Source organism: Rhea americana, unplaced genomic scaffold (assembly GCF_003343005.1).
Source record: "Rhea americana isolate MKP2758 unplaced genomic scaffold, rheAme1 scaffold_15, whole genome shotgun sequence".
Classification (NCBI taxonomy): Eukaryota; Metazoa; Chordata; class Aves; order Rheiformes; family Rheidae; genus Rhea; species Rhea americana.
The window spans coordinates 6,648,889-6,672,230 of NW_028185594.1; the positions used below are offsets into that span (position 1 = coordinate 6,648,889).

A 23,342-nucleotide genomic window follows, 5' to 3' on the forward strand; every position below is an offset into this window, starting at 1 on the left:
CCCGGCAGCAGGGGGCGAGCGGCTCTTGACCTTGCTGCGCGTGTCCTGGGGGAAGGAGACACGCGGCCGGCGGCCCCCTCCTGCCCGCGCGCCGCGGCCGCGCCCGGGGGTCTGCTCGCGCCCTTGCGTGCGGCCGCGCACGCTTACGCGTTGCCAGTGAGCAGTGTTGCCTGAGGGGATGGCGTTACTTGGCAAACGGAGCTGCTCGTGTGCTGCGGCGCCGCCACGATCTCCCGCCCTGCAGCCAGGAAAAGCGAGGCGGGAGGAGYTCTGGGTTGCTTGAGGCTGCTCGGTGATGAGCTGCTGGAGCTGGAATCTCATCYCGAAGGTCTGGGCACCCGAGCCCAGCTAACCTGCAGTTAGTTGTACACCTCCATTTCAAACTATTAAAAAAATAGTTCTTTGCTTTACTTTCTCAATTTTCTAGAGTTTTTTTTCCCTTTTATGCTCTAAAAGCCTCTGTAAAAAGGATGTGATGTTCATATTTTCTTGTGGTGTTGTTTTAATCTTTCAGACATGCTTCGTTTATCTGCAGTACTCCGTCAGACAAGGCCAGTGTCCAGAGCACTGGCCCCCCATCTAACACGAGCATATGCAAAAGATGTTAAGTTTGGAGCAGATGCCAGAGCTCTTATGCTTCAAGGAGTAGATCTTCTAGCAGATGCTGTAGCTGTCACCATGGGGCCAAAGGTAATGGAAGGTTTTGCATGTGTATTATGTTAACACTTTGATCTGGATGAAAATATAGTAGTGGAAAACAGTTGTCATTTTTTCAAGACAGAGTTCCATGTTTTCCCTCTCCTTATCTGTAAGACAAAGATAGGAGTGAAGAGTATGGACAGACTACTGCAAGTAGCCATATTCTCATCTTGTCAGCTGAACTGTGATAATAGCACGTATGTCCTTCATAGGCATGAAGGAAAACACATTTGACTACTCTGAAAGGTGTAGTATATTTCTTTAAACAATATGAAATAAGATAGGTTAAGARCATGAGCATAGTTAGTTACCATAGCTCAGTCGGTAGTCTGTAACACTGCTCTTGATAAACTTGACTACTTACGGTTTTTCTTGTGTGTATATGTATGTATTTTTTGTGGTGGTTTCCTTAGTACATAGCTTTTTTGAAATAAGTTGTTTTCTGTTATCATTATAACTATAATTAATATCAATCATAATTAGTAGTGTATTATTAATAAAATGAAAAAAACATTAAAAATAATGACAAGTTTTTCACTGCAGATAAATGTTACTGGCTTAAAAGGGGAATTGAAATATCCATGTCAGTGGCATTCATTTGTGCTATTCATAGGAAAGAGCATTTGTAGTTTGTGATTCTTTYTAGTTCAGGCTTTTTGGAAAAGTAGCTGCTGTATTTTGCATAGTCATACAACATGCAGTAGGTCTTGAAATGAAACAGCTTTTTAAGGAAGAGATGCAGATTCTCTTCAGGCTCCTAGGAATATCTGTTTCAGGTTAGTGCTATCAGGGTTTCTTTAGGATTTTTGGCTTGTTATTAGGTAACACTGATCAGATGTTAGTGGCGTATGTGGAACAACAGTGAAAATAGTTGTAAACTGTAGTTTTTCAGTTGTTTGCTTAGTAGCTACACTGAATCATTTTAGCTCCTTGGTAGGRATAAATTATATAGTGACAATTTTGTCTCACCTTTAAGCTGAGCACATTACATCATTTGTTTTTTGTGAACATTTTTTTTAGTTTTTACTGTGTCAACTTTGAGTACAACTTTTTTTTTTTTGAATTATACAAAGTAGTCAATGAAGTTAGTATTCAAAGTAGATGGGTCAAAACATACCCTAAAAGTGTAGGTGTGATAGTTCTCAGGGTTGCTTGGCCTCTATGAGATTACTTTTGTCTTTTTTTTTTTCCTTACACACTTCTGCACTTAATTAGCTTTACTCAAAGGCAAAAATGCAGTGAACTAAGCAGGCAAATGTAAAGGAACAGTGATTTCAGCAAGATGTGACTGTTTTCCTTAAGTACAGTTCTCYTAAAAGGAACAAAGTTTCAGCGTAGTTAGTTGATGTTACTCTTGTTTTTGCATCAGCTGATGTTGTGAATGTCTTAAATGTGATTTTAATGCACTGGTTAAAGGGCRGYTCCTGATGCAACCTATTGCAACCTTGTRCATTTTTATGTTCCAGTGCTCTCACTTTGATTTATGTTATTCTCTATCTATTCACAGAGCAATTAGGATCTGTACTGTTAATGCCTGCTTCAGCTTTCAGCATTTTAAAGAAATATTAAACTGTCAAAGAAGCTTTTCTTTTGCCCTATTCTGTGCTTAAAGAACTGTGATTTGCAGTGTTACACAATGTTTATATATATGCATGTGTGTGTTTACATGTGTATTGTATATGTGTATATAGAATCAGTAAGGTTGGAAGGGACCTCTGGAGATCATCTAGTCCAACCCCCCTGCTGAGCAGGGTCACCTAGAGCATGTTAGACAGGGTTGCATCCAGGCAGGCCTTGAAGATCTCCAGAGAAGGAGACTCCACAACCTCTCTGAGTCAACCTGTTCCAGGGCTCTGTCACTCTCACAGTGAAGAAATTCCCCCTCACAGTCAGGGGGGACTTCCTGTGGTTCAATTTCTGCCCATTGCCCCTTGTCCTGTCACATGGGGCAACTGGAAAGAGTTTGTCCCTGTCCCCTTGGCACCCTCCCTTTGGGTACTTATAGACATTGATAAAATCTCCTCTCAGTCTTTTCTTCTCCAAAGAAGAAATGTATATGTATGTATATAGAAAATACACAGAAGAATATATAATATATATGTATGTAATATGTATATACAGGAAAAATGTATATAGAAGGGGTGTGTGTGTATGTGYTTATATAAAAATTGCTGTCAGTGATTACTTTGTCAGAGCAAATCTATGTAAGTGCTCAGGTTCTTGATAKGCAGCATCACTCAAAAGACTGGTGTATTCACTGCCAGTGTTCTTTTATCCAAAAACACTTGCAGATAGAGGAGTGCCTGTTCAGCCCACTTAGTGTGTTGGATATAAAGATTTCCTTCTGCTCTCCTCATGGCTACCAGACAAACATTTTGAGTAAGAGCAGGTGCAAATGGAGAATAAACTTGAGCAAGAAAAGGAAGTGCTACATGAAGAAGAGCTTGTGCTTGCAGGATCCTCCAGAACTAATTTTCTTGGTCTTGAACCACTTYTGGATTTAGGAGTAGTACAGGTTGAATGAAGTAGCAGAAAGAAATTGCACTAAGCTTCGTTGAGCTGTGATTCTTTCATAGCACAGTTCTAGAAGTTTGTAAACTCTCACCAATTCATGGCTGTTAACTGAAGCTTAGTATTTCCTTTGCTGCTTTTAGTGTTAGTTGTACTTCGGGGGCAGTACTGCCCCCTACAGGGGAGGGTAGGCATCCAAAATTAGTTAAATCGTTGAGTCAGATGTGGGTAGGCTGAGTGCAAGCRTGAGGTTCCCCTAGCTGAGGAACTCAGTGTGCTGTAGTGGCAGCGTGCTGTCTCAGGTCCGTAGCCAGCTTGGCTCAAGATGCCAGCTCTGAGTGGGAACCAGTGGGCYGGAAGAGGGGACTCCATAGAGCAGCATGGGGAGGTGGGGCCTCTACTCTGCCTTCTGCTCTCCCCACTGCTCCAGCTGTCAGAATAGCAAGAGTTTATCAGCCCCATACCAAAGGTGGTTCCTTGCATTTCCGTTGCTCTCAGCTAAAACTCTGAAACATGGTTGACTGGGGCAGGTATTCAGGCTTTTGAATTAATCCAGGGACAAGCGACCTTCTTGCAGAGTGTATTTGCTTGGCGTTTTCTCTGTACAGTCCAGAGTTCCCTATATTAACTGTGTTTGTATATTTTTTTAAGATAGTCTGGCTTAATTGAAAGTAAATTCAGACTAGGAGAAGAAAGGCTTGTTGACTTGTAAATTTTGAAAAGTTAAATTTAATGCAACACATTAACACTCAGATTTGTTACTTGTTTTCAGTTCTGTTTGCTAATTACTGAGAAGGTTTGCAAGTGCTCTGCTTTTTTGGCTTTTTCRGAAAATACAAAGAATCAAGTTTCATGGTATTATTTCTCAGTCAAATACTACACTTACTGTGCTTTTATGGGAAATTCTATAAAGTCTGTTCAGTGTGTTGCTTTTTAATTTTTTTGTTAGTTTTAGAAGGAATTATCAGTGTTAGAGGGAATCTCTTCAATTTCTTTTTCGTGTGTGTGAGGCTGGTCTTATTTGAATTGTGGACTTTTGAGTTGGCAGTATTAAGCATCATGGATGGGGAATTATCTTAAAAGCCTTTTTCTGGTAAAACAAAACTACTGAACTTTAGAAATGTGTATGCTTGAAAAGTGTTCTAGCTGAAAGCTGAACTCATTTCTATTCAGCTACGGCTGTTCAAGAGGATTTTCATCTTGCGCGAACTTCTGTAGTAGGATGCTGTTGGATCACATGGCTTTGATTTAATGTTTGTTCTTCGTCACTCTAGGGAAGAACCGTTATTATTGAACAAAGCTGGGGAAGTCCCAAAGTGACAAAAGATGGCGTGACAGTAGCCAAGGCAATTGACTTGAAAGACAAATACAAAAATATTGGAGCCAGATTAGTTCAAGATGTTGCCAACAATACAAATGAAGAAGCAGGAGATGGTACCACCACTGCAACGGTACTTGCACGTGCTATTGCCAAGGAAGGCTTTGAGAAGATCAGCAAAGGCGCTAATCCCGTGGAAATCAGGAGGGGTAAAATTTTTACTGTGTTCATAATGCTTTGTCACGATTTATGCATTTATTCTCCAAATTTGACTTGCTTAAGATTGTTTCCTGTTGAAGAGCCATTTGAAACTTCAGTGTTTCACATGTGGAACTTTGTGAGCCATGTGAAAGAGCAATGCATAAGGAGAATCCACTTTTCTACTGTYAAGTGGCTAGATTTGTGCAATTCTGAACAATTCTTAAAAATTTACTAGTGCCAAGTAAATAAATTTGCCATAAATTCAAATCTTAACATATGTTACACCCACTCCAAAAATAATTGCTAGGTATTCAAGTGACAGTGTAAAACTAGAACTGCCAGTCATGTGGTTTTGAGCTTGCAAACAATGCATTTTTGTAACATGGCTTCTTTTAGTTTTGAAACTWAACTGTTCTTTGTTCTGTATACATGGTTTTGTTTGCTTACACATATTCCATGTATTTGTAGGTGTGATGCTTGCAGTTGATGCTATCATAACTGAGCTGAAGAAGCTATCTAAACCTGTTACAACTCCAGAAGAAATTGCGCAGGTGGGGTTTATTTAGTTTTTTTTAACTGACTTTTACTTCACAAGACCTTTTCTAAACTGTAACTAAGTGGGGCTTAATGGAACTAAATTGTGGATGTATCATTCTTGAGTATCTTTCTTTTTATATAAARATCTGTAATAGGCCTCACTGAATGTTCAAGAAAACATTTGTTTCCTCGAATTATTTAAAATTCCCAGTGTGTTTTCTATGTTGTTGTAGTATTAGATATTAGTTCTGAATTTTTCCGATCYTCCGGTTTGATTCCAAAATGTGATCTTAAAGCATAAAATTTACATACCTCAGAAGAACTGAAGAGAGGGAAGATAGACTGGAAGTTCAGGGGTGGGAGGTGATGGCAGCCTTCCAGCGGTCTTGGGTTTGGACTGAAGTGGGGGGCATAGCTGGGTCTCAGGCACTAGAGATTGGCCTTCCTGGCTAGTTTCTGCCCATGCCTGCAGATTCTGGTGACCTAGCTGTGCTGTGTGAGCACAGGGCGAGGGATAAAACTATGCTCGAGCTGCCTGAGAGCCAATAGCCGTCCTAAGTAGGTTTTGGCCCTTAYCTGGATGTGCTGCAATCAGCTGTTCTGTCTTCTCAAGAAATGATAAATTGAGTAAGTCTATCTTGATTTTCTTTGTTCATAGTGAAGAAATAAATCATTTGTATTGTGAAATGATTTTAAATGGTTTACTGTTTCAGGTTGCCACAATATCAGCAAATGGAGATCAGGAAATCGGCAATATAATTTCTGATGCGATGAAAAAGGTTGGACGAAAGGGTGTAATCACTGTCAAGGTGAGAATTAGCCAGCATACGGATTAAGTGGAAAGTGACTGTGTTCTTTCCCAGTTAGTGCTGCCTGTTGTGGCATGTGGTGTAGCTGCTGCTGTTCACGTACAGTATCTTCCATAATTTCTCCTTGCTCAGTTTCTTTAGATCATAGTTTCATAACTGTTCTTTATAATAATCCTCTTCTGTTGTGGGGAATTACATAAAACATAATGATGCAGAGGCTTTCATTTTCTTGTGCGTAGCATASTGAAAATATCCTTGGGCTTTTGGTAGTAAATAAAGAGTTTCTAACATGGACTTGTATTCAAACAGGATGGAAAAACTCTAAATGATGAATTAGAAATCATTGAAGGCATGAAATTTGACAGAGGCTACATCTCTCCGTATTTTATTAATACAGCCAAAGGTGAGTTAACAAAAAACGAATGTCAAATATCTTGTGGCCTAGAAATAACAGTAACTGTTAAAACGATTTCGACAATTTGTTACACTGCTTACCAGGGCAATAGGACAGTGGGCTCCATGCCCACCAGAACTTCACATCCTGCGGTAAAATCTTGGCATCTCGTTTTTCCCCCTAAGTGCACACATGGCCCATGCTAACATTAAGCTGGCTGGGCAGCACTTCAGAACAATGCAGAATTGGTAGTAAGTCTTTGAGAAGATACCTTGTATCTTTGCTAATACAATTGGGAAGTGTAACAGTCACTCCAAAGTAGCTCTTGAATTTTTAAAGCATACTTCTTACATTTTTAAAATCAGATGGTTCACATAACATGTAATGTTTCTGCAGGACAGAAATGTGAATTCCAGGATGCTTATGTTCTAATCAGCGAAAAGAAAATTTCTAGTGTGCAGTCCATAGTTCCAGCTCTTGAAATTGCTAATGCTCACCGCAAACCTTTGGTTATTATTGCTGAAGATGTTGATGGAGAAGCCCTCAGCACTCTAGTCTTGAACAGGTGAGGTTCAAAATTTAGACTTAAGTCTTTTAAAGTAGATATTGCTTTCTTTTGTTTTCATCCTTTAAAGCAATACATTCAAAAGCATGTATTTGAATTTATTACAACATAATATTACTTTTAGTAGAGAATATTAAGGGGAAACAGTGACTATTGTAGATGTCATTTTATCTCAGGACAGGATTTTGGTGGTTTTATAATTAAATCTTTTATCAAAAACAGCAGCTTGGGTCATGTTTGCTTGTTGGTTAGAACTATGCTAAAATAATTGGTTTTAGAAAGTGAATCCGAACATGTTTGCAATGTTGCTGTTTGAAATCTTTTCAGACTGAAGGTGGGTCTTCAGGTTGTTGCTGTAAAAGCACCGGGTTTTGGTGACAACAGGAAGAACCAGCTTAAGGATATGGCAATTGCTACTGGTGGTGCTGTAAGTAATGCTGTTCTAACTTGCTTTTTCTCTAAGAAATGCTAATGGTATTTAAGGAAGTAAATAACTTCAAATTTTAGGTCCACAGCTTGTATTTATTGCWTTGCAGGCTGTTTCTTGTTCTTTCAAAGGTATAAAAGTATCTTTAATGATTGATCTTCCTCCTTTTTTTTTAATGGGTGTTGATAATTACTATGTAACATAGTTCTGACCAGCCATGAGTAATACATGTCTCTTTAACAGATTTAAGATAGAAAAAGAATTTCTTTGCAGCATTTAGGTTAGTGAGGAGGAAGGGAACATCAAAGAAATTCCTTAGACTGAAATAGCAAAGATTACTTGCCGTTTTATAAAGCTGAATTTTGTCTGGTAATTGCCATAATGATAAATGTAACTGTTTTTTGTGGAATACACTGGATTGTTTTCTTTATGCTTGATGCAAATGTTTCATAGTTATAACTCAAACTGGGTTTATGTTAGTGTAATTGAAGTACTCATCAGTGTCCTTCTCTACTGTTACCATATACACTTTAAACTGGGACCTAGAACTGGTTATTGAAACAGATTTTGCATCTTACTGTTTAAGCCAAGTGAAGCACAAGGTAATAAAAACAGTAAACTCTAAAGTCAGTTTATTGCCAACATACRTAACTTGAAATACAAGAATGATTCTGTTGCACAGCTTTTCTTTTCAGGCACATTAAATCGGTAAGTTACAGTAGTCAGTCACAGATTAAAAGCTTGCAGTTCTGTATTCTGGAAGGGCCATTTTGTGAAGCACCTGTTGCCTAGATTGTGTTAGGGAAGGGGAAAGTTTCAAGGTAGCYGCAATAGTATGATTGCTTTTCTTTGCTAGTCTGCTGTATATGCACGTATATCTATAAATAAAAATTTTGTATATGGAGAAGCTGTGAATTGTAACTTCTCGTGTAATTTGTTTCAGGTATTTGGAGAAGAGGGTTTGACCCTGAACGTAGAAGATATTCAGCCTCATGACTTTGGTAAAGTCGGAGAAGTCATTGTGACAAAAGATGACACCATGCTGCTTAAGGGGAAGGGTGAAAAGGCTCAAATTGAGAAACGTATTCAAGAAATCATTGAACAGCTGGAAGTTACTACAAGTGACTACGAAAAAGAGAAACTGAATGAACGACTGGCCAAACTCTCTGACGGAGTAGCAGTACTGAAGGTGAGAAAATACACTTAGGAGTAAAACATTAATACCAATAAACAAATTAGAATTCCATCTTTCACTAATATTCTTGTTAGTCGGTCACACCTCTCCGTTACAGGAAGTGGCTTGTAGGCRATAATGGTCGTCTTTTTAGAACAAGCAGTTCATATATACTGAAGCTGCACCTGGTCTGACTTTTGCTTTATCAGTGATTAGCAAAGTAGTCTGTAGCCAGGAGGAAAAACCTGCTTTGCCATGTGCTTAGGAAATAGATATGTGCCCAGTACGCAAAAGAGTAGCTTGCACCTGGAATGCTTTCAGAGGAAGCTATAAAAAAGGTGATTATCAGTCGTTTATTTATCTCAGATATTACTATTTGTGTCTCTCATAATCTTAGCAATTGATTTGGATAAGGAGCTTGGCTTATTATAGGGCCTTTAAGTATTAAGAGCCGGATGAAATAAAACTTAACATGTAGGCTTTTTAAGCACCAAGGTGCAAAAGATCATTTTTAATGTGGAAAAGCACTGATTTGCTTTTTGGCACTTAATCTCATGACTCAGCTTTCCTATTTCATTTTGTTGCAGCAGTTTTGTAGTCTGCACTGCTTTTCCAAACAGGGATGAGTACACCCTGAGATGTGGCTTGCTTATTCTAGGTTGGTGGCACAAGTGATGTGGAAGTGAATGAGAAGAAAGACAGAGTTACTGATGCCCTGAATGCTACCCGTGCTGCTGTAGAGGAAGGGATAGTTCCAGGTGGTGGTTGTGCATTGCTTCGCTGTATTCCAGCATTAGATGCTTTAATTCCAGCCAATGAAGATCAGAAAATTGGTAAGTAAATTACTGGAATGTTTGTGTTGAAGAATGTTAAGAATTGACTTTCTTCTGTCTTGAGGCTTTATAAGGTCAAGTACAGATCACTTTCAATGAGTTTTTAGTTACTTGATCTTGAAATGTCATATCCCTTTGATATAGCTATCTCTGCTTTACTGTGGGAAGCTTTCACTGTTGCCTTAACTTAGACTTGAAAGAACCAGTAAAAATAAAGCAGCAGTTGCTCCACAAAAGAAACAAACTTTTTAAGGAAAAAGTGAGTTACTGGTGCAACCTTTGCAGACAGACATGAAAACCTTTAAGGGATTGCATAGCAAAGCAAATGGAAAAGGCTTTGTGCCGTGTTCCAAACAACCTACTGCAATAGTAATATTCCTTACWATCACCTGCTGAAGGAAAACTAAAACATGCTTGAATATATTTCAGCAATTTGATTTGTTGACAAATATGAAACAGTCATGAACTTTTTCTGGAACTAATAAAAATGGTTTATGCTCTTGCTTAGATGGTTATTTCTGTATTGATCTCCAGTCCGTGAATGCATGCCTTAGCAATAGGGGGAAAAAAAGAATGTAATACATAATTCTAAACATACTCTTTCTTACAGGCATAGAAATAATTAAGAGAACACTGAAAATTCCTGCAATGACTATTGCAAAGAATGCAGGAGTTGAAGGATCATTAATAGTTGAAAAAATCATGCAGAGTCCATCAGAGATTGGCTATGATGCAATGCTTGGGGACTTTGTAAATATGGTAGAAAAAGGAATCATAGACCCAACAAAGGTAATTTATAGCAGTGTTAATTCTTGGTTTCCTTCCTGCCATGACACATAATAGGAAATAAGTATTAAGGATTTTTTTTATTTCCTATTTTTAGGTTGTGAGAACTGCTCTGATGGATGCTGCAGGTGTTGCTTCTCTCTTATCAACAGCAGAAGCAGTAGTGACTGAAGTTCCTAAAGAGGAAAAGGAGCCTGCAATGGGAGGAATGGGTGGAATGGGTGGMGGAATGGGAGGTGGCATGTTCTAATTTGTGGGATTCTGATGCATCATGAACTGGGCTGGTTAAGACTGACAGTTCTGATTTAAAAACTTCAGGTGTCAGTGCAGGAGGATGGATAGTGACTGAAGTAAGGCTGGTGTTTAAAAGAATCACTGTAACCATCAGTTACTGGATTTCATTTAACACATGTAATTGTTTACAGTCATTGTCCATGCCTACAGATAATTTATTTTGTATTTTTGAATAAAGACATTTGTACATTCCTGATAACTGGGTGCAAGATCCATCTACCAAGGTTCTGATTTAAACTTAATTAAGGCACTTGATATTCTGTTTCAGAATTTATTGGTGCTTGCCATTATTAGGAAGAACTTGGAAGCCACTGTGCGTGAGACTAGACAATTGTGTACAAAGTAGACAAATATACAATTATGTGACTTTTATGTAATAAAACAGACTGCTCAAAAGTTATGAAACGTATCACCTTATTCATCTGTACACAAAGCCATAATTATGGGAGAGACCTGGTAGAATACTCATAAGATTTGCTAAAAGTCTGACATCTGTGCTTTGAAAATATGGGGCATTTCTCTCCAGGAAATATTCCTTGGTCTAGAATGTTTCTACAGAATATAAATGACTTTAATTTTGGTAAGACACCACTGTTCTTTGAAATATTAAACAATGCTATCAAAATTAAGGCATGTGCATTGACTTTATTTTGCTTTTTACATGCCAGTTGTTTCAAATGCTGAAACAGACCAGRTGGATCCTTTACAGGACTGTGGGAGGGAAAGTGTTGTGAGGGTGTGAAAAGGGTAAGCTTGCCTTGACTTAAAAAAGGAGGGGGGAGTGACTTGTTTATTTCCCCACCACCACTACCCACTGCATTTCTCTTGCTTGGTTGTGTAGAAGGTAGTTACCTAGAAACTTCAGCATCTCTCAATTTTCTGGTCTCTCGGTCAAGTCTTTGGGACTCTAGGTTAGAAAGGATTTTGTTTGATTCCCTTTACTAGGTGTTTAGCCCTCAAAACCAAGTTTTGTATGCTATCTGCTATTTTCTTTGACAGCTGAAAATGTTAAGTCTCTTCTGCCTGATTTTCAACTCAGTTTCCAGTCACTTCAATATAATGGTGTTCCTAAATTCCATGTTTTTTTGGGGTTTTTTTTTTTTTTTTTTGAATTGTCTCAACATGTGAAACGACTTGGCAATTTTCTAAAGTGTTTAACTGACTTAATCTAAGTGTCACTTTCCCCCAGCTTCCCACCTATAATAAGAATGTCCTTCAGAGATAACATGTCTGAAATCTTACTTGCTCTATCTGGAAAACAGACTTAAGTTTTCTGAAACTGCTTCCTGACTGTCTGTCCTGAAACCGACCCTCCTATATTACTTAGCACAGTAAATTAACCTTACCCCCTATTCTGCAGTAATGATGCAGTTTACAGACACTCTAGAAAGGGGAAACTTCAACTATGAAACATAGCTGACTTAATTCATCTCATCACAGTAACTTTAATAACTCAAGGCAATGTATAGAAGGGATTTTACTGTCTGGTCAAATCTGTTTAACTTAGCCTGTTAATTTAGTAAAGTAATACAAGGAATAAACTGAAAATAAAATCACTCAAGACTACTGCTGGCACCATCTCAATGCACTGACAAACCACAGTTAGATCCACATTGTAGGAAGCTACTTAATGATAACTGCCCTTGCTGTGTTTAGTCTGCAGTAAGGGCATAGTAGTTTGGTACAGAATAGTGTGTATCCATGACCTAATTTTCACTGAAGTAACATATCTATTAATTCATTTTAAAGTTATATTTAACTAGAACTGGGAACTATGACACTAGATCATGACTTGCATACCCAAATTACTATGCATAACAGTGAAATAGTGCCAGTAGGCAAGTTCATCTTGCCAAACGTTCTGAATTCAAGTGTTTGCCCAGGCAGATAAGAACAACTAGATATAGCTGAAGCTGCTGCTCTCAAAAATTATGATATTCCTATATTTAACTTTAGGCTGTAGGCTGCTTTTTTTTTTTCCTYTCTTTGTCTTTCTATAGCTATTATTGATCAGAATTCAACAGCATACAGAAACTTCTGAGCTGATCTCTGTTATTCGCTTGGATCAAAAACATCTGCTACCTGGTTCTTTAACAGTGTTTTGTATTCCAAAGCTAGAATGTCAGATTTCCCTGTAACTTAGCCTAAGCAGCTAAGTTGGTACTGGTAAGTTACATTCAAACTGCTAATAACTTAAACTTGAGTTAATACATTACAAACACTGTAAAAATATAAGCTTAGATAAGGTAGAACATCCGATGTGATTACACAAACTGTTTGGCAGGTGAATAAGCCGCAGTTTGAGTTACCTTGTTTTATAGTAGCTGCCAATCAGTCTGTTTCTGCTAACCCTTCAAATTGCACTTGATAGCAGCTTGAATATTCCTCTATGTACAGCTGGCTGAATATGTGCGTGTTTTGTACAGTAGTAAATTACAAAGTTCAGATACCAAAGTGATGCCCCCAGAGGAGCATTGTACCTCCTGTATAAATGAAGTGTACATACAAAATTATAGTAGAGGCTCTTTCTCTCTTTGTAATTGTAGAGACAATTTCTCTTTTACGTGTGATGAACTTCATGAAGCATTAGTTCCCGAGGTATGATAGTTTCTGGGCCGTGGAGTTTGGATGCTCTTCTTTCAAAGGCAGCTACCATCTGCTTTACCACTTCATCAAAAAATAGCGTAGCAAGTTTTGAGTGTAGGAGTGAACGAAATTCAAAAGAAACCTGTTTAAGAAAATTGAGAAGAAATGTTTTTTATGTGTCAACTGTGGTGGTAAAATGCTGTTACAGACAACTTCATTGAAGAATTTCCACTTAGTTTGCAAATAGGCTGTGGGAGAACAGACAGTTAAAATTGAACTGTAAGCGAGTGTAAAGATAAAGAAAAACCCTAATGGTCAGAGGAGTGTCCGTCAGCTTTTCAGTCAAAAGAACTGATTTACTCAATCCCCTGAAGTAATCATGCCCATTTGTCTAAATAAACTATATTTTATCTCATGAATTACATAAGATGTAAGCACAAAAGTTCAGGATGTTTAAAACTACTGGTCAATGGTAACTTGGATGTTTTGCCCACAGAATTCACTTAGAGACAACAATTCTTCACAGACGACCTTGTGTGGATAAGGCAGCAGACAAACGGAGATTTACAGGTAAGCTGAAGCTAGCCTAAAAGGCATTTAATTTGAAAGCAGCACTGAACTAAAGTCTGAAATAGTGACCTATTAGATACAAACATTAACATTGTAATTAGTTTCTTATGTTCCAACCCCAGCAAATTACTCATCACGGATGTAGGTTACTACTCTTCTATCTTCTACTAACTAAAGGTAAAAATTTGCTGCAGGCTTGTGTGCGTCACATCTACCCGAACATCTGCCTGCCACTCTTTCCTCACCACCACAGGGACTGGCAGTTGTAGCGTGCAGATGTGCAGGTAAGCCAGCTGTAATAAGCCTGTGCACCTCCTACTGCAGTGCTTAGAACTTACTTGCACGATTTCTTTCAGCTACTGAACCTTGCAATTAAACTGAAGCTATTGTCATGGTCAAAGTTATGACGGGAACAGAAGGGAGTTTGCTTTCTCCCTCCACCCATGAAAGTATGATGACAGCAGCAAGGTCACTTTTATATCAAGTAGCTTTTCATCTTACTTTGTGCTCTGCTGGCCTTTGGTCTAGTTAAAGAACATTCCCCTAGATGCATAGTTTTCTATCATGTTTAGTAACTAAGAACTTCATGTATGGTATATGCTTACAAAGTTTGCAGATGATAACATGTTATGCTTAAATCTATACACAAAATAAGAGCTGAAATTCGGCTCAAACTAGGTATGTCTCATTGAAGTTATGTTGTGCATATTTATATATGTGTGTGTTCCCTGGTATCAGGCTGGTAAAATAGCAATACAGTAGCTTGTGGGAACCAGTGTCACCCTAAACTTAAATAACATTTTCTAAAGGAAACTGGTGTTTCTAAAATGAAAGCTTTCTCTTGTATGAGTATTAATACCTGTATAATATCTTTTCAAGAAGTGTGTTGTGAAATGCTTATCATCCCTATCTGCATAGACCAAGAAGCTATGTAATACTGCAAGTCAGTAACTGAGCAAGGGTTAAAATCTTTAAGTACCTGCCTTTATAAGGCAAACCCCTGCTCAGCTGGCCATATTTGCTTCTGTTACCTCAAAATGGGGTGAGCAGTAAGTAGTATTGATAATGTTTCCCCAATAAGGTGAAAATGTCCATTTTAAGTCCATTTTTGACTCCCTTTAACTGAAGTTCTCAACCTGAAATGTCAAAAAGTGGCTTTGGTAAAAAATAAAAATAAAAACAAATTAAATTTAAAATGTTTATCCCCCTCAAACTCAGTATTTAGGTTATAAGGTTTAAACAGTTGCTTAATTTTATTTTTCTCAGATGATTTATGATTTGGGTTAAGAGTTAGATTACATACTGATCAGTAGCAGGAACTAGCAATGAACACGTTTTCCTGAAAAAATTTAAGTGCTATGAGCAAATAACATCCAAACATATTTGGCGCATCCCATGAGAAAAATGCATTCTCAACTGATCCATCAACTTGTTTTTACTGTTGAACCATATGCGGTGTGATACAGCAATAAGTCGAAAAATACTAACCCAAGGAGGACAATACCCTGATTTACAAAATACTCCAAAAGCTGGTTTTCCTATTTACAGAAGRTAGTCTTTTAAAGCAGAGTATCCCAGTAGATGGCAGTAGGAGCAACCCATTTTTATGTACTTTTGTAGGATGCTCTGGACCCCAGCTTGGGTATGTGCCAAATGCAACATTCATTCTCAGAGTTACAAAAGGTAAGAAAAAGACTTAGACTAGAGAAAAGAGAAAAGCTCTAACATCAGTGGAAGACAACTTTTGTAGGAGTAATAGTAAATCAGATACTGGATTAGAAAAGGAAGCTGTAGTGCTGTCACATCACAGACTAAAAAGAGCATTTCTCCTAAAAAATAATTTATACCTATTTTATAGAAGGAAATAGGAGAACTATAACAATACACGAAGTAGTAAAAATACAAGTCAGGAAATTAAGGTGGCAAAACTGCAGACCAAACAGGAGTTGAGGGAGACAGATGGGAGAACACCTACTTTCAGATAGCAAAATCACTTAGGTTGTAAAGTAGTTAACATAAATAGCAAAGCCCACAAGTATGTTTAGTATTTCTCCTTCTAGATTTGCTTGTCTAAAAGCTTTGGCATGTTTAGAATTGCACAGAGGGAGATAGCAGTCCCTAGAACGTTTCATTGTGCGTGAAGCCTCATGGAAGCCTGCTGTCTGAAAGATTCTGTAGCAGTTTTCACGTAGTGGAATATATAAAACGTATKTTGGATAATTGTGACTAAAATTTAATTGGTTTCAGAGCATATATGTTTAGACATGAAAAACAAACACAAAATGCTATAGTTGAAGCTACCTTTTTATGCCTTTTCTATAGTATGTGGTGGTTTAGCTGTAATACTCACTGAAAAATCCAATGTGCATGTCCTTGGATAACCAGGGATACCTGGGCTGAAACGCCACACGGTTTCCAAGTGATTAAATAGTTTTCCATCTGTGCAGGATGCCTAAAAGAAAGTTTAAAAAGCCAAGCTACAATTAGGCTCTTACAGAGGTGACAAACTGTTACTACTAAAGTTTGCATTCACATTTTGTTAGACAGTGAAGGTCACAGCATAATTAAAAATTACCCTTACAGTGCAGCCAGCCTGCGATCCCATTTACGGTGTCATTTAAGGTGAAGTAATTGAATCCCTTTTAAGGGAGAGAGAGGGAAGATAGTGTTGAGAACCATAAAACAGACCTCAAGCCTGATGCATACAACACCATAATTATGTTCATGCTATAATCAGCAGAATTTTGAACAGTGCTGTTTTAAAAAAGCATGTAGATATTTATTGTTTTTGTAATTTTTTTGTGATATGTATAGAGTGTTTTGTATCCTGATATATAAACTGGTAGTCTTGAGCCAGAGAAATACTTAGTATCAAAACAAACCTAACTGAAGTCAAACTCTAATCAGCTTTTGTCACAAGATACTAATGTAATCAAGAGTAACCATGAAGTAACAAAGACTGCAACATTGAAGTTCATCATCAGCTTGCATCTTGGCTTCAGCAACCAGCAAGCCATATTTAACTAATATTTCAGGGAGTTTGGGTGCAGTTCTAGCTTAAAACGTTAAGGTGTACACAGTAATTGGCTTCATAATTTTTCATTAAAAGGTTCTTATTTTTACTCATTTTTGCTTTTGACACATATAAGTAATGTCATATGGCTATATTTTTTTTAATGCAAAAAGACCGAGTAAACATACTTTTCAAGAGTCAAATAGCACATCTCCATTAGTCTGGAGGTTCTGAAGAAAAGTGGCTGTTAAAAAAAAATTAATGAAAGAAAGAAAGAAAAGAGAAAAGAAAAAAAAAACACTACTGTTACCACAACCAGCTCTGCTGTCAAGACTACCCACAATGAATAGGTGTTGCTTGTGGTTTGAACACAGTGATAAGCCAAGCCATCTCAAAGACTAATTATAGCAGCACAAAAATACCTATTTTTTTCCCAGAAGCGACGAAGCAGTGCCTAGCAACTTCTGCAACAGAAGGGGGAGGAATAGAGGGCATGGCAAACCAAGCCTGAAGTGCAGGGCTTGCTTCTGCGGCTGCTGCCAAAAGGGCAGGGTGAAAGGGAACAATGCCACCGTGTCCCTGCACTCCCTGTCCCCGCTCCCGCCCCACTTTCCTCAGCAACAGCTGCTGCTACTCATCTGACTTTCCAGGGCACTAGCACCGGTGCCCTGCTCGTTTTGTAGCCACCAGTAGCCTGCTACCCCGGACCACCCGCAATCTCCTTGTGCCCCAGAGCTATTCCGGAGGACGGTGAAGCAGCCCAAGCACACGGTCCTTCTCTGCACTAATGTTCACACAATTATGTGAACATGACGTGAACAACAGGAAACTTCTAGGGAAAATAACTGCAGCAGAGAAAAAGCTGGCATGTCTAAGGAGAAGACATTTAAAGAAAAATAGTTCCTGTTGCCATTTTTTGGTCTTTCTGAGACTAGAACTCTTGGGTTAATTAGAGGGGAAAAAGTTGGAAAGCCAACTTGATGGCTACATGAAAGGAAAAAGCCAGGGTGGTCACAGGGAGAAGAGGAAAGGCAAAGCAGTCAGCACAAGAAAGGCAGATTTTTCATTGCAACTCTTCAGCTTCATTAAGAGAGAAAATTTATTCTTTCTTCCAGAAAGATAAGTACCTTGAGTAAAAGCATTTTGCATATTCCCTTTGCAATTCATGTCTCTCCTGTACTTAAGAAAATCATTTTCTGTTTTGAGCTGTGTCTCCTAAGAGGAAGCCTAGAAAAGAACAGTGAAATTGGATATCCAAGCAATTATCTTGACTAGAACTTAGTTGTTGTAGCTTGACTTGATGCGTGCAAAAAATAGTCAAGATCTGCCAAAAGCAGGCAGAGGCAGTTCCGATAGGAACAGCTCAGAACAGATCCCTAACTGAAACAGTTTTAAACTTAAAAGGCAAACTAGTAATTGAAGTTCCAGACCTCATTTAAAGCCCCCCCTCCCCCTCCTTTTTTTTCTAACTATTGTTGTGCTGGTAAAGCTGAAATAAGATGAAGTACAACTGCTTCTTTTATGAAGCAAATAATTCTAAAAAAAAAAGACTTTAAATTTACTGTTATATCTCCTCATCAATCTACTGATTAAGAGGTTCCTCAACAGATACTCCACTTAAGACTTCTTATACAGAGCAGTTAGAAATGGCAAAGGAAAAGTAATGACAGATATCAATTTTGCTATAGCACCTGAAGCTACAGCTTCTAAGAAACTTTTAAGTCATTATTAATTTGCATTTAGAGAGGCTTGGATAAAGTACATTGAGAAGTGAATCTGGTAACTATAGTTTTTCCACCTGTTTGGCAGCCCATGTTTCAAAAGTTTATTCAATCTCTCCCCAGTTAACCTGAGTTCTTTAAACAAAAGCTACACAAACTGAACAGCACTAAGCAATTCCAGAATCAATTTTGTTTTGAAGTGTCAGTGTCCTGTAGTATTCTACATGTCTACAAAATACTACAAAAATATAGTATTCTACAGCTTCTACAAACAAAAGTTACCGAAATTTACAAAGAAAAAAATAAGTTACCTTAACTAAATGTGGCCTCACTAGGGTAACAACCGATGTATACCTCTCTACTACAGGAGGGAATCCTATTTCTAACCGTGCTTTGCAGTATCCAGAACGCTTCGATATTATATCTGATTTTTTACACCAAGGGACAAATAGTTTATAATTCTCCACAACAGCAACAACTTCATACATTTCCTGCATAGAATATCTGAAAACAGAAATATGGACATTAGTTACAAGATGTTTTAACTTTAAATTCAGTTATTAAAAAAGTTGAAAGATGGTATAAATTCCATAGGCAATATGCATTTTGAGGCTGAATATGCAGTCACTAAACAGACCTCAATTATTTTTGGAAGTTAAAAAAAATACTGCTCTGTTAATTAACAAATAAAAAGTAAAACTGGTAAAAGGTTTTGCACAACAAAAAGCAAAACACTAGACAACATCCAGCAGTGACATTAACAAGCAGTGAACTAGATTTCTCCTACTTTCTTCAGTATCAGGTAGGTATGGATGGATTTCAAATGAGAAAAGTCATTCTTTTCCAGTACAACTGTGTCTTCATGTAGATGGACCTTAGCCATTCCACAAAAGAAAAGAATCCATGCTTTGTGGGTACTGAGGAAAAAGTGCATCAAAATTAAATCTTAATACAAAAATTGATTAAATGGAAAAGTGGAAAATGCTATTTGACAAAGGCTCTTTTCTTTGGACAAAGGACTAGGTAAGATTTATTGCAGTTCAGGGACTATCATACAAAGAACCTTACGTATGTCAAAAACACTGTCTAATGCAAATCATACTACTGTGCATCAGACATGGAGGAGGTCCTGGGCTCATTAATTTAATGGGAACTTTTTCACTAGCTGTAAGGCAAACAGATTTCAACATGTTTTCCTGTGGCCACGTGTTTTTTCATCACACCAATAATTATTTTTTTAAATAAATGAAATTTTTGTTGTCAATTTCAGACTTAAAAAAGCCTGATCTCTACAATTTCTGCAATTCAAACTCCTTTTAAGTCTTCAGCTAGGGGCTCAGTCACAGGGGCATGTGTCTTCAGAGATGCCTAATCTTTGAACTTCTAGTGCTTCTGATTAGTCACAGGAAATATGAAACCCCAAAACATATCACACTGCTTTCCACATTTCTATACAAACCCTATAATTCTTCTTTCAGAATATTCTTTTCTTTTGTTTACTAGTGGTGCAGTAATGTTGAAGAAAGTTCTTGAAAAGGTATGGTTCATTTCAGGTACTTGCAGTGGAGAAATTCTGGTCATCAGAATACCACAGGAAGCCAAGTGCCTGGAACAGTGAAAATGCTTTTAGATGTGTTTCATATCAGCAAGAATAAAAGACAACGCATTCAGGTGAGACACACATCAGTTTTAGAGCATTCTACAAAACGTCACATCTAGAAGGATGAAAAAAAAAGCTCAATAAGAGCTTGCAAAATGTTAAAAATAGAAGGGAGATTTTTTTTGTTTGTTTGTTTGTTTTTAGGGGGAGGTGTTTTGCCTTGTGAGAAACTAAGAATAGCTCCTAGTCACCAGAAAAGTAACTAGCAGAGAAAATACAAAGGCCTCCCATTAAATGTTGGCTTCATGGCAACTTTATATAATGTATGAAATCATGCATTTAATTTGCAGAACAGGGTTTCTTGCTAGTAAAACCAGGCACAGTCTACAACACATCACCATTTCAGAATATGCAAACAGGAAGAGAAGGTTCCCCTCTGAGATACAAAGTTGAACTCTAGTATAATCCCCCTGGCTACCTTCCATCTGCTGAAAGACGGTTTCATTTTGAAAGTCCTTTCAGAAGTGACATTGCTTCTACAGCTTGTGACATTTACTTCTGAAAATATCATTGTACAAAACCTTGCACACAGTGTTTTCATAACTAACACTTAAGTTACTTCTATGAAATGCTCATAATTCTAAGATTCCACCTCAGTTTTCTTTAGCTACAAACACCTATGCCTTATTTTAACACATTCTTTGGGGTTAATAGATCTGTTCTGCTAACTTAYTGATTTTTACCTAGATCAAGTCAGTTAAAATGTAAAATACAAACACAACACAACATCAAGAGTTCTCGTTTGTGGCATCATGAAGTTAAAACCACCAGTATTTGCTATCAGTAGTTCTATGTATGTATGTAAGTTAAATAGCAACCTGTGTCGTCTTCTGTCATTTCTCTAATTAAACAATCAGGAACCTACTCCTAGACACAAACAGTCAAAAGTGAGAAGCTAAAAATCAATCCAACCTTACCCAGTTAGCATAAAGTTTTTTTTTCAATATAGTGAACAGTTGCATCTATTTTATCCCTAACCAAAGTAGTCTAGTAAGTTACAGCAGTTATGAATTTTAAACCCTCAAAGTTATTATCAACATGTTCTTTAAAATTAAGAAAACTTTTGATTCTAAGGAATTGCAATGAAAATCCTTTAACTGACCAAGCTAGCTTGTATATATTAGGAGACAGGCGATTAATAAATTGCAATTGAGTTTAGAGGAAAATAAGTATCACCATCAGCTGATCAGAGCTAATTTGTACTGATGTTTTTAAGAAATAAAGSAACCATCAGACATAAAGCAAGATGACTGACAATACATATTTTAAACTGTAATCACTTAAGTGGAAAAGGAATTACCTAAGATGGAAGACAAGTCTAGTGTTGATATTTAGAAAGAATAAGTCTACCCAAAAAATCTTTTGACCACTAGCTCTGTGAGCTTTTGGTATGTCAAGGGATGCAGTCATAGTCTGTTTTTTTCCAGGTAGTTGGGACAAACACGTTAAAGAAAAGCATTACTTTGAGGGGAAACACTGGAAGCTTGCCATAGTAACCTTCTAGCTGCCTTGACCAGATTCATAGAAAGTTTTTGGAAGTTTGGAGCACACCCCATTCTGGAGAGGTAATTTAAACTATTTTTTCCATCTGAGGCTACAAAGAGTACGTGGTCTGAGTTGGTTGTCAGGTTTCTTTTGTTGGTTGGTTTTGCTGTAATGCTACATGAGTATACTGTTTCTACATATTTTAATATATTTTATCAGTATTTGTTAGTATAGATACAATTTTATCTATACCTGTTTCAGCTACAAGGCTAAAAAACAATCTCTACAAATAATTTGTTTTTACAGCTGAAAGACACCATCCATTTCAGTTATACTGCCCTTCAAGAAAGGCAAGGTTAAGAGTGGTTGTAACGTTAGCAAATGTGGTGAGACTTCTACTTTTTCTGAAGAAAACCAGATGCAACAAGAATGTGCTGGGCTTGATCCCAGGTCAGGAAAGCATACCTGTTCACGAAATCACTACAGCACGCGCTTCAGCGAACTGTCACACACGCTTTGGTGAGCCTGGTCACAGCCACAGAAGAAAAGCCAAACCCATCCTAGAATTGAAACACACCTAGCACTCCTGTGTTTATCCTCTAACACTAATGCAAACATTCCTACTCGTTCTGCACTTACTGGTATCATTCCATTCTTGTCACTTGTTGCTTTATCTCTATACTTTTGGGCAATGATCACAGTATCACCTGACTCCCATGAACTGAAAAGGAAGCATTTACTGCTGTATGGTATACATAGGTGTATGGTACACAAAATTTCATAAGATTGAAGTTTCAAATATTTTGAGAAAGAATTGCCAACTGCTGACTATAAAGTGTCTAAAATTAGTAGTAAGGGTGTGCTAGTATAGTTGTGTTCACTGTTATCTCAAATGTCACTTTCATAGTGTCACCTGATGTCCATTTTATGGTCTATGAGACTTGAGTTGATCTCATTCAAATTGTTTGTGGACAGCTGCTCATGTCCCAGAAAAATGGCCATTGCCAACAAGTGTCCTTATTATCATCATCTCAGCCTGAAAGAGCACAAGAGACTAAATTAACCACCCAAGTCCTAGAAGTACAATACTGAGCCCAGTAAGGAGTCCACTGAGATGACATGTACCAAATGTACACCRGTGACAACTGCAGTGTATGAGTGCATACCCAGCTTCAATGCTGTTGATAATACAGTAGCATTTTGAATGCAGGTTGCACATGGTTAAGATCAGCTGCCAGAATTCTTTCAAATAACACTAGAAACATTTCCAAGCTCAGTTTTTGACCAGTTCAGGTTTCAACTTTCAGCATCAATAGGGTYCTTTATCCTGAACATGCTTCCCAGTAATTGATTTTACCTTCAAGGCAGGACTATATCAGATCTAATACACTATTTTATTTGGCATAGTGGAATTATTTTAATATTGCAAATACATCCTGAAGGTTTAATTTAGAAGATGAATGAGATCCAGTGAGAAAGGTGGTCCAGGTAAGATGACAGCTCATACYGCTGCATAGTAACAATTACGTCAAACTGCTTGAATTTTGACACCATGAACCAATTTCTGTTCCACTTTCCACGAGTTAGACGAGGGCGGCAGCGGGACTCCAGCAAAGCAGCACAGGCAGCGCTGCCGTCAGCGGGCTGGCAGGGCTTTCTCCTCTTTGAGGCGATCAAATCGCGTTCCCTGCCGGCCTGCCTACTCCAGCCCCTTCCCCGCGGGGCGCAAGGACCGGCCGCGGCGCCGCCCAGCCCGCCC

The 23,342-nt window shown here is 38.0% G+C and overlaps 3 protein-coding genes across 3 annotated transcripts in view; 1 reads left to right on the forward strand and 2 right to left on the reverse strand.

Annotated features, from left to right (window-relative positions):
• The window catches only part of HSPE1 (heat shock protein family E (Hsp10) member 1), a 5,790-nt gene extending 5,469 nt beyond the window's left edge, over window positions 1-321 (reverse strand). The window contains exon 1 of the mRNA XM_085299559.1: window positions 148-321. Coding sequence (XP_085155685.1) covers window positions 148-321 — 174 coding nt within the window. The remainder of the gene's footprint in view (window positions 1-147) is intronic.
• Window positions 322-480: 159 nt separating this feature from the next.
• Window positions 481-10,953, forward strand: HSPD1 (heat shock protein family D (Hsp60) member 1). The gene is made up of 11 exons (XM_085299483.1): window positions 481-690; window positions 4,485-4,737; window positions 5,198-5,280; window positions 5,980-6,075; window positions 6,385-6,478; window positions 6,866-7,034; window positions 7,362-7,461; window positions 8,405-8,650; window positions 9,294-9,468; window positions 10,079-10,257; window positions 10,352-10,953. Exons 1-11 carry the CDS (start codon window positions 517-519, stop codon window positions 10,502-10,504), a joined length of 1,722 nt encoding a protein of 573 aa, XP_085155609.1. The 5' UTR covers window positions 481-516; the 3' UTR covers window positions 10,505-10,953.
• COQ10B (coenzyme Q10B) lies at window positions 8,077-23,284 on the reverse strand. The gene is made up of 5 exons (XM_085299484.1): window positions 22,497-23,284; window positions 19,898-20,044; window positions 18,750-18,942; window positions 16,055-16,156; window positions 8,077-13,276 (listed from the first exon to the last, which is right to left on the reverse strand). The coding sequence occupies exons 1-5, from the start codon at window positions 22,583-22,585 to the stop codon at window positions 13,109-13,111; spliced, it is 699 nt and encodes a 232-aa protein (XP_085155610.1). The 5' UTR covers window positions 22,586-23,284; the 3' UTR covers window positions 8,077-13,108.
• Between the last annotated feature and the right edge of the window lie 58 nt (window positions 23,285-23,342).

Coding starts and splice junctions, on each gene's coding strand:
- COQ10B (XM_085299484.1), bottom strand. CDS start 22,585: ATGGCCATTTTTCTGGGACATGAGCAGCTGTCCACAAACAATTTGAAT. Junction 18,943..19,897: donor TCTGAAAGAAGAATTATAGG/GTTTGTATAGAA, acceptor TTCTGTTTTCAG/ATATTCTATGCAGGAAATGT. Junction 13,277..16,054: donor CATGCACATTGGATTTTTCA/GTGAGTATTACA, acceptor TTTCTTAAACAG/GTTTCTTTTGAATTTCGTTC.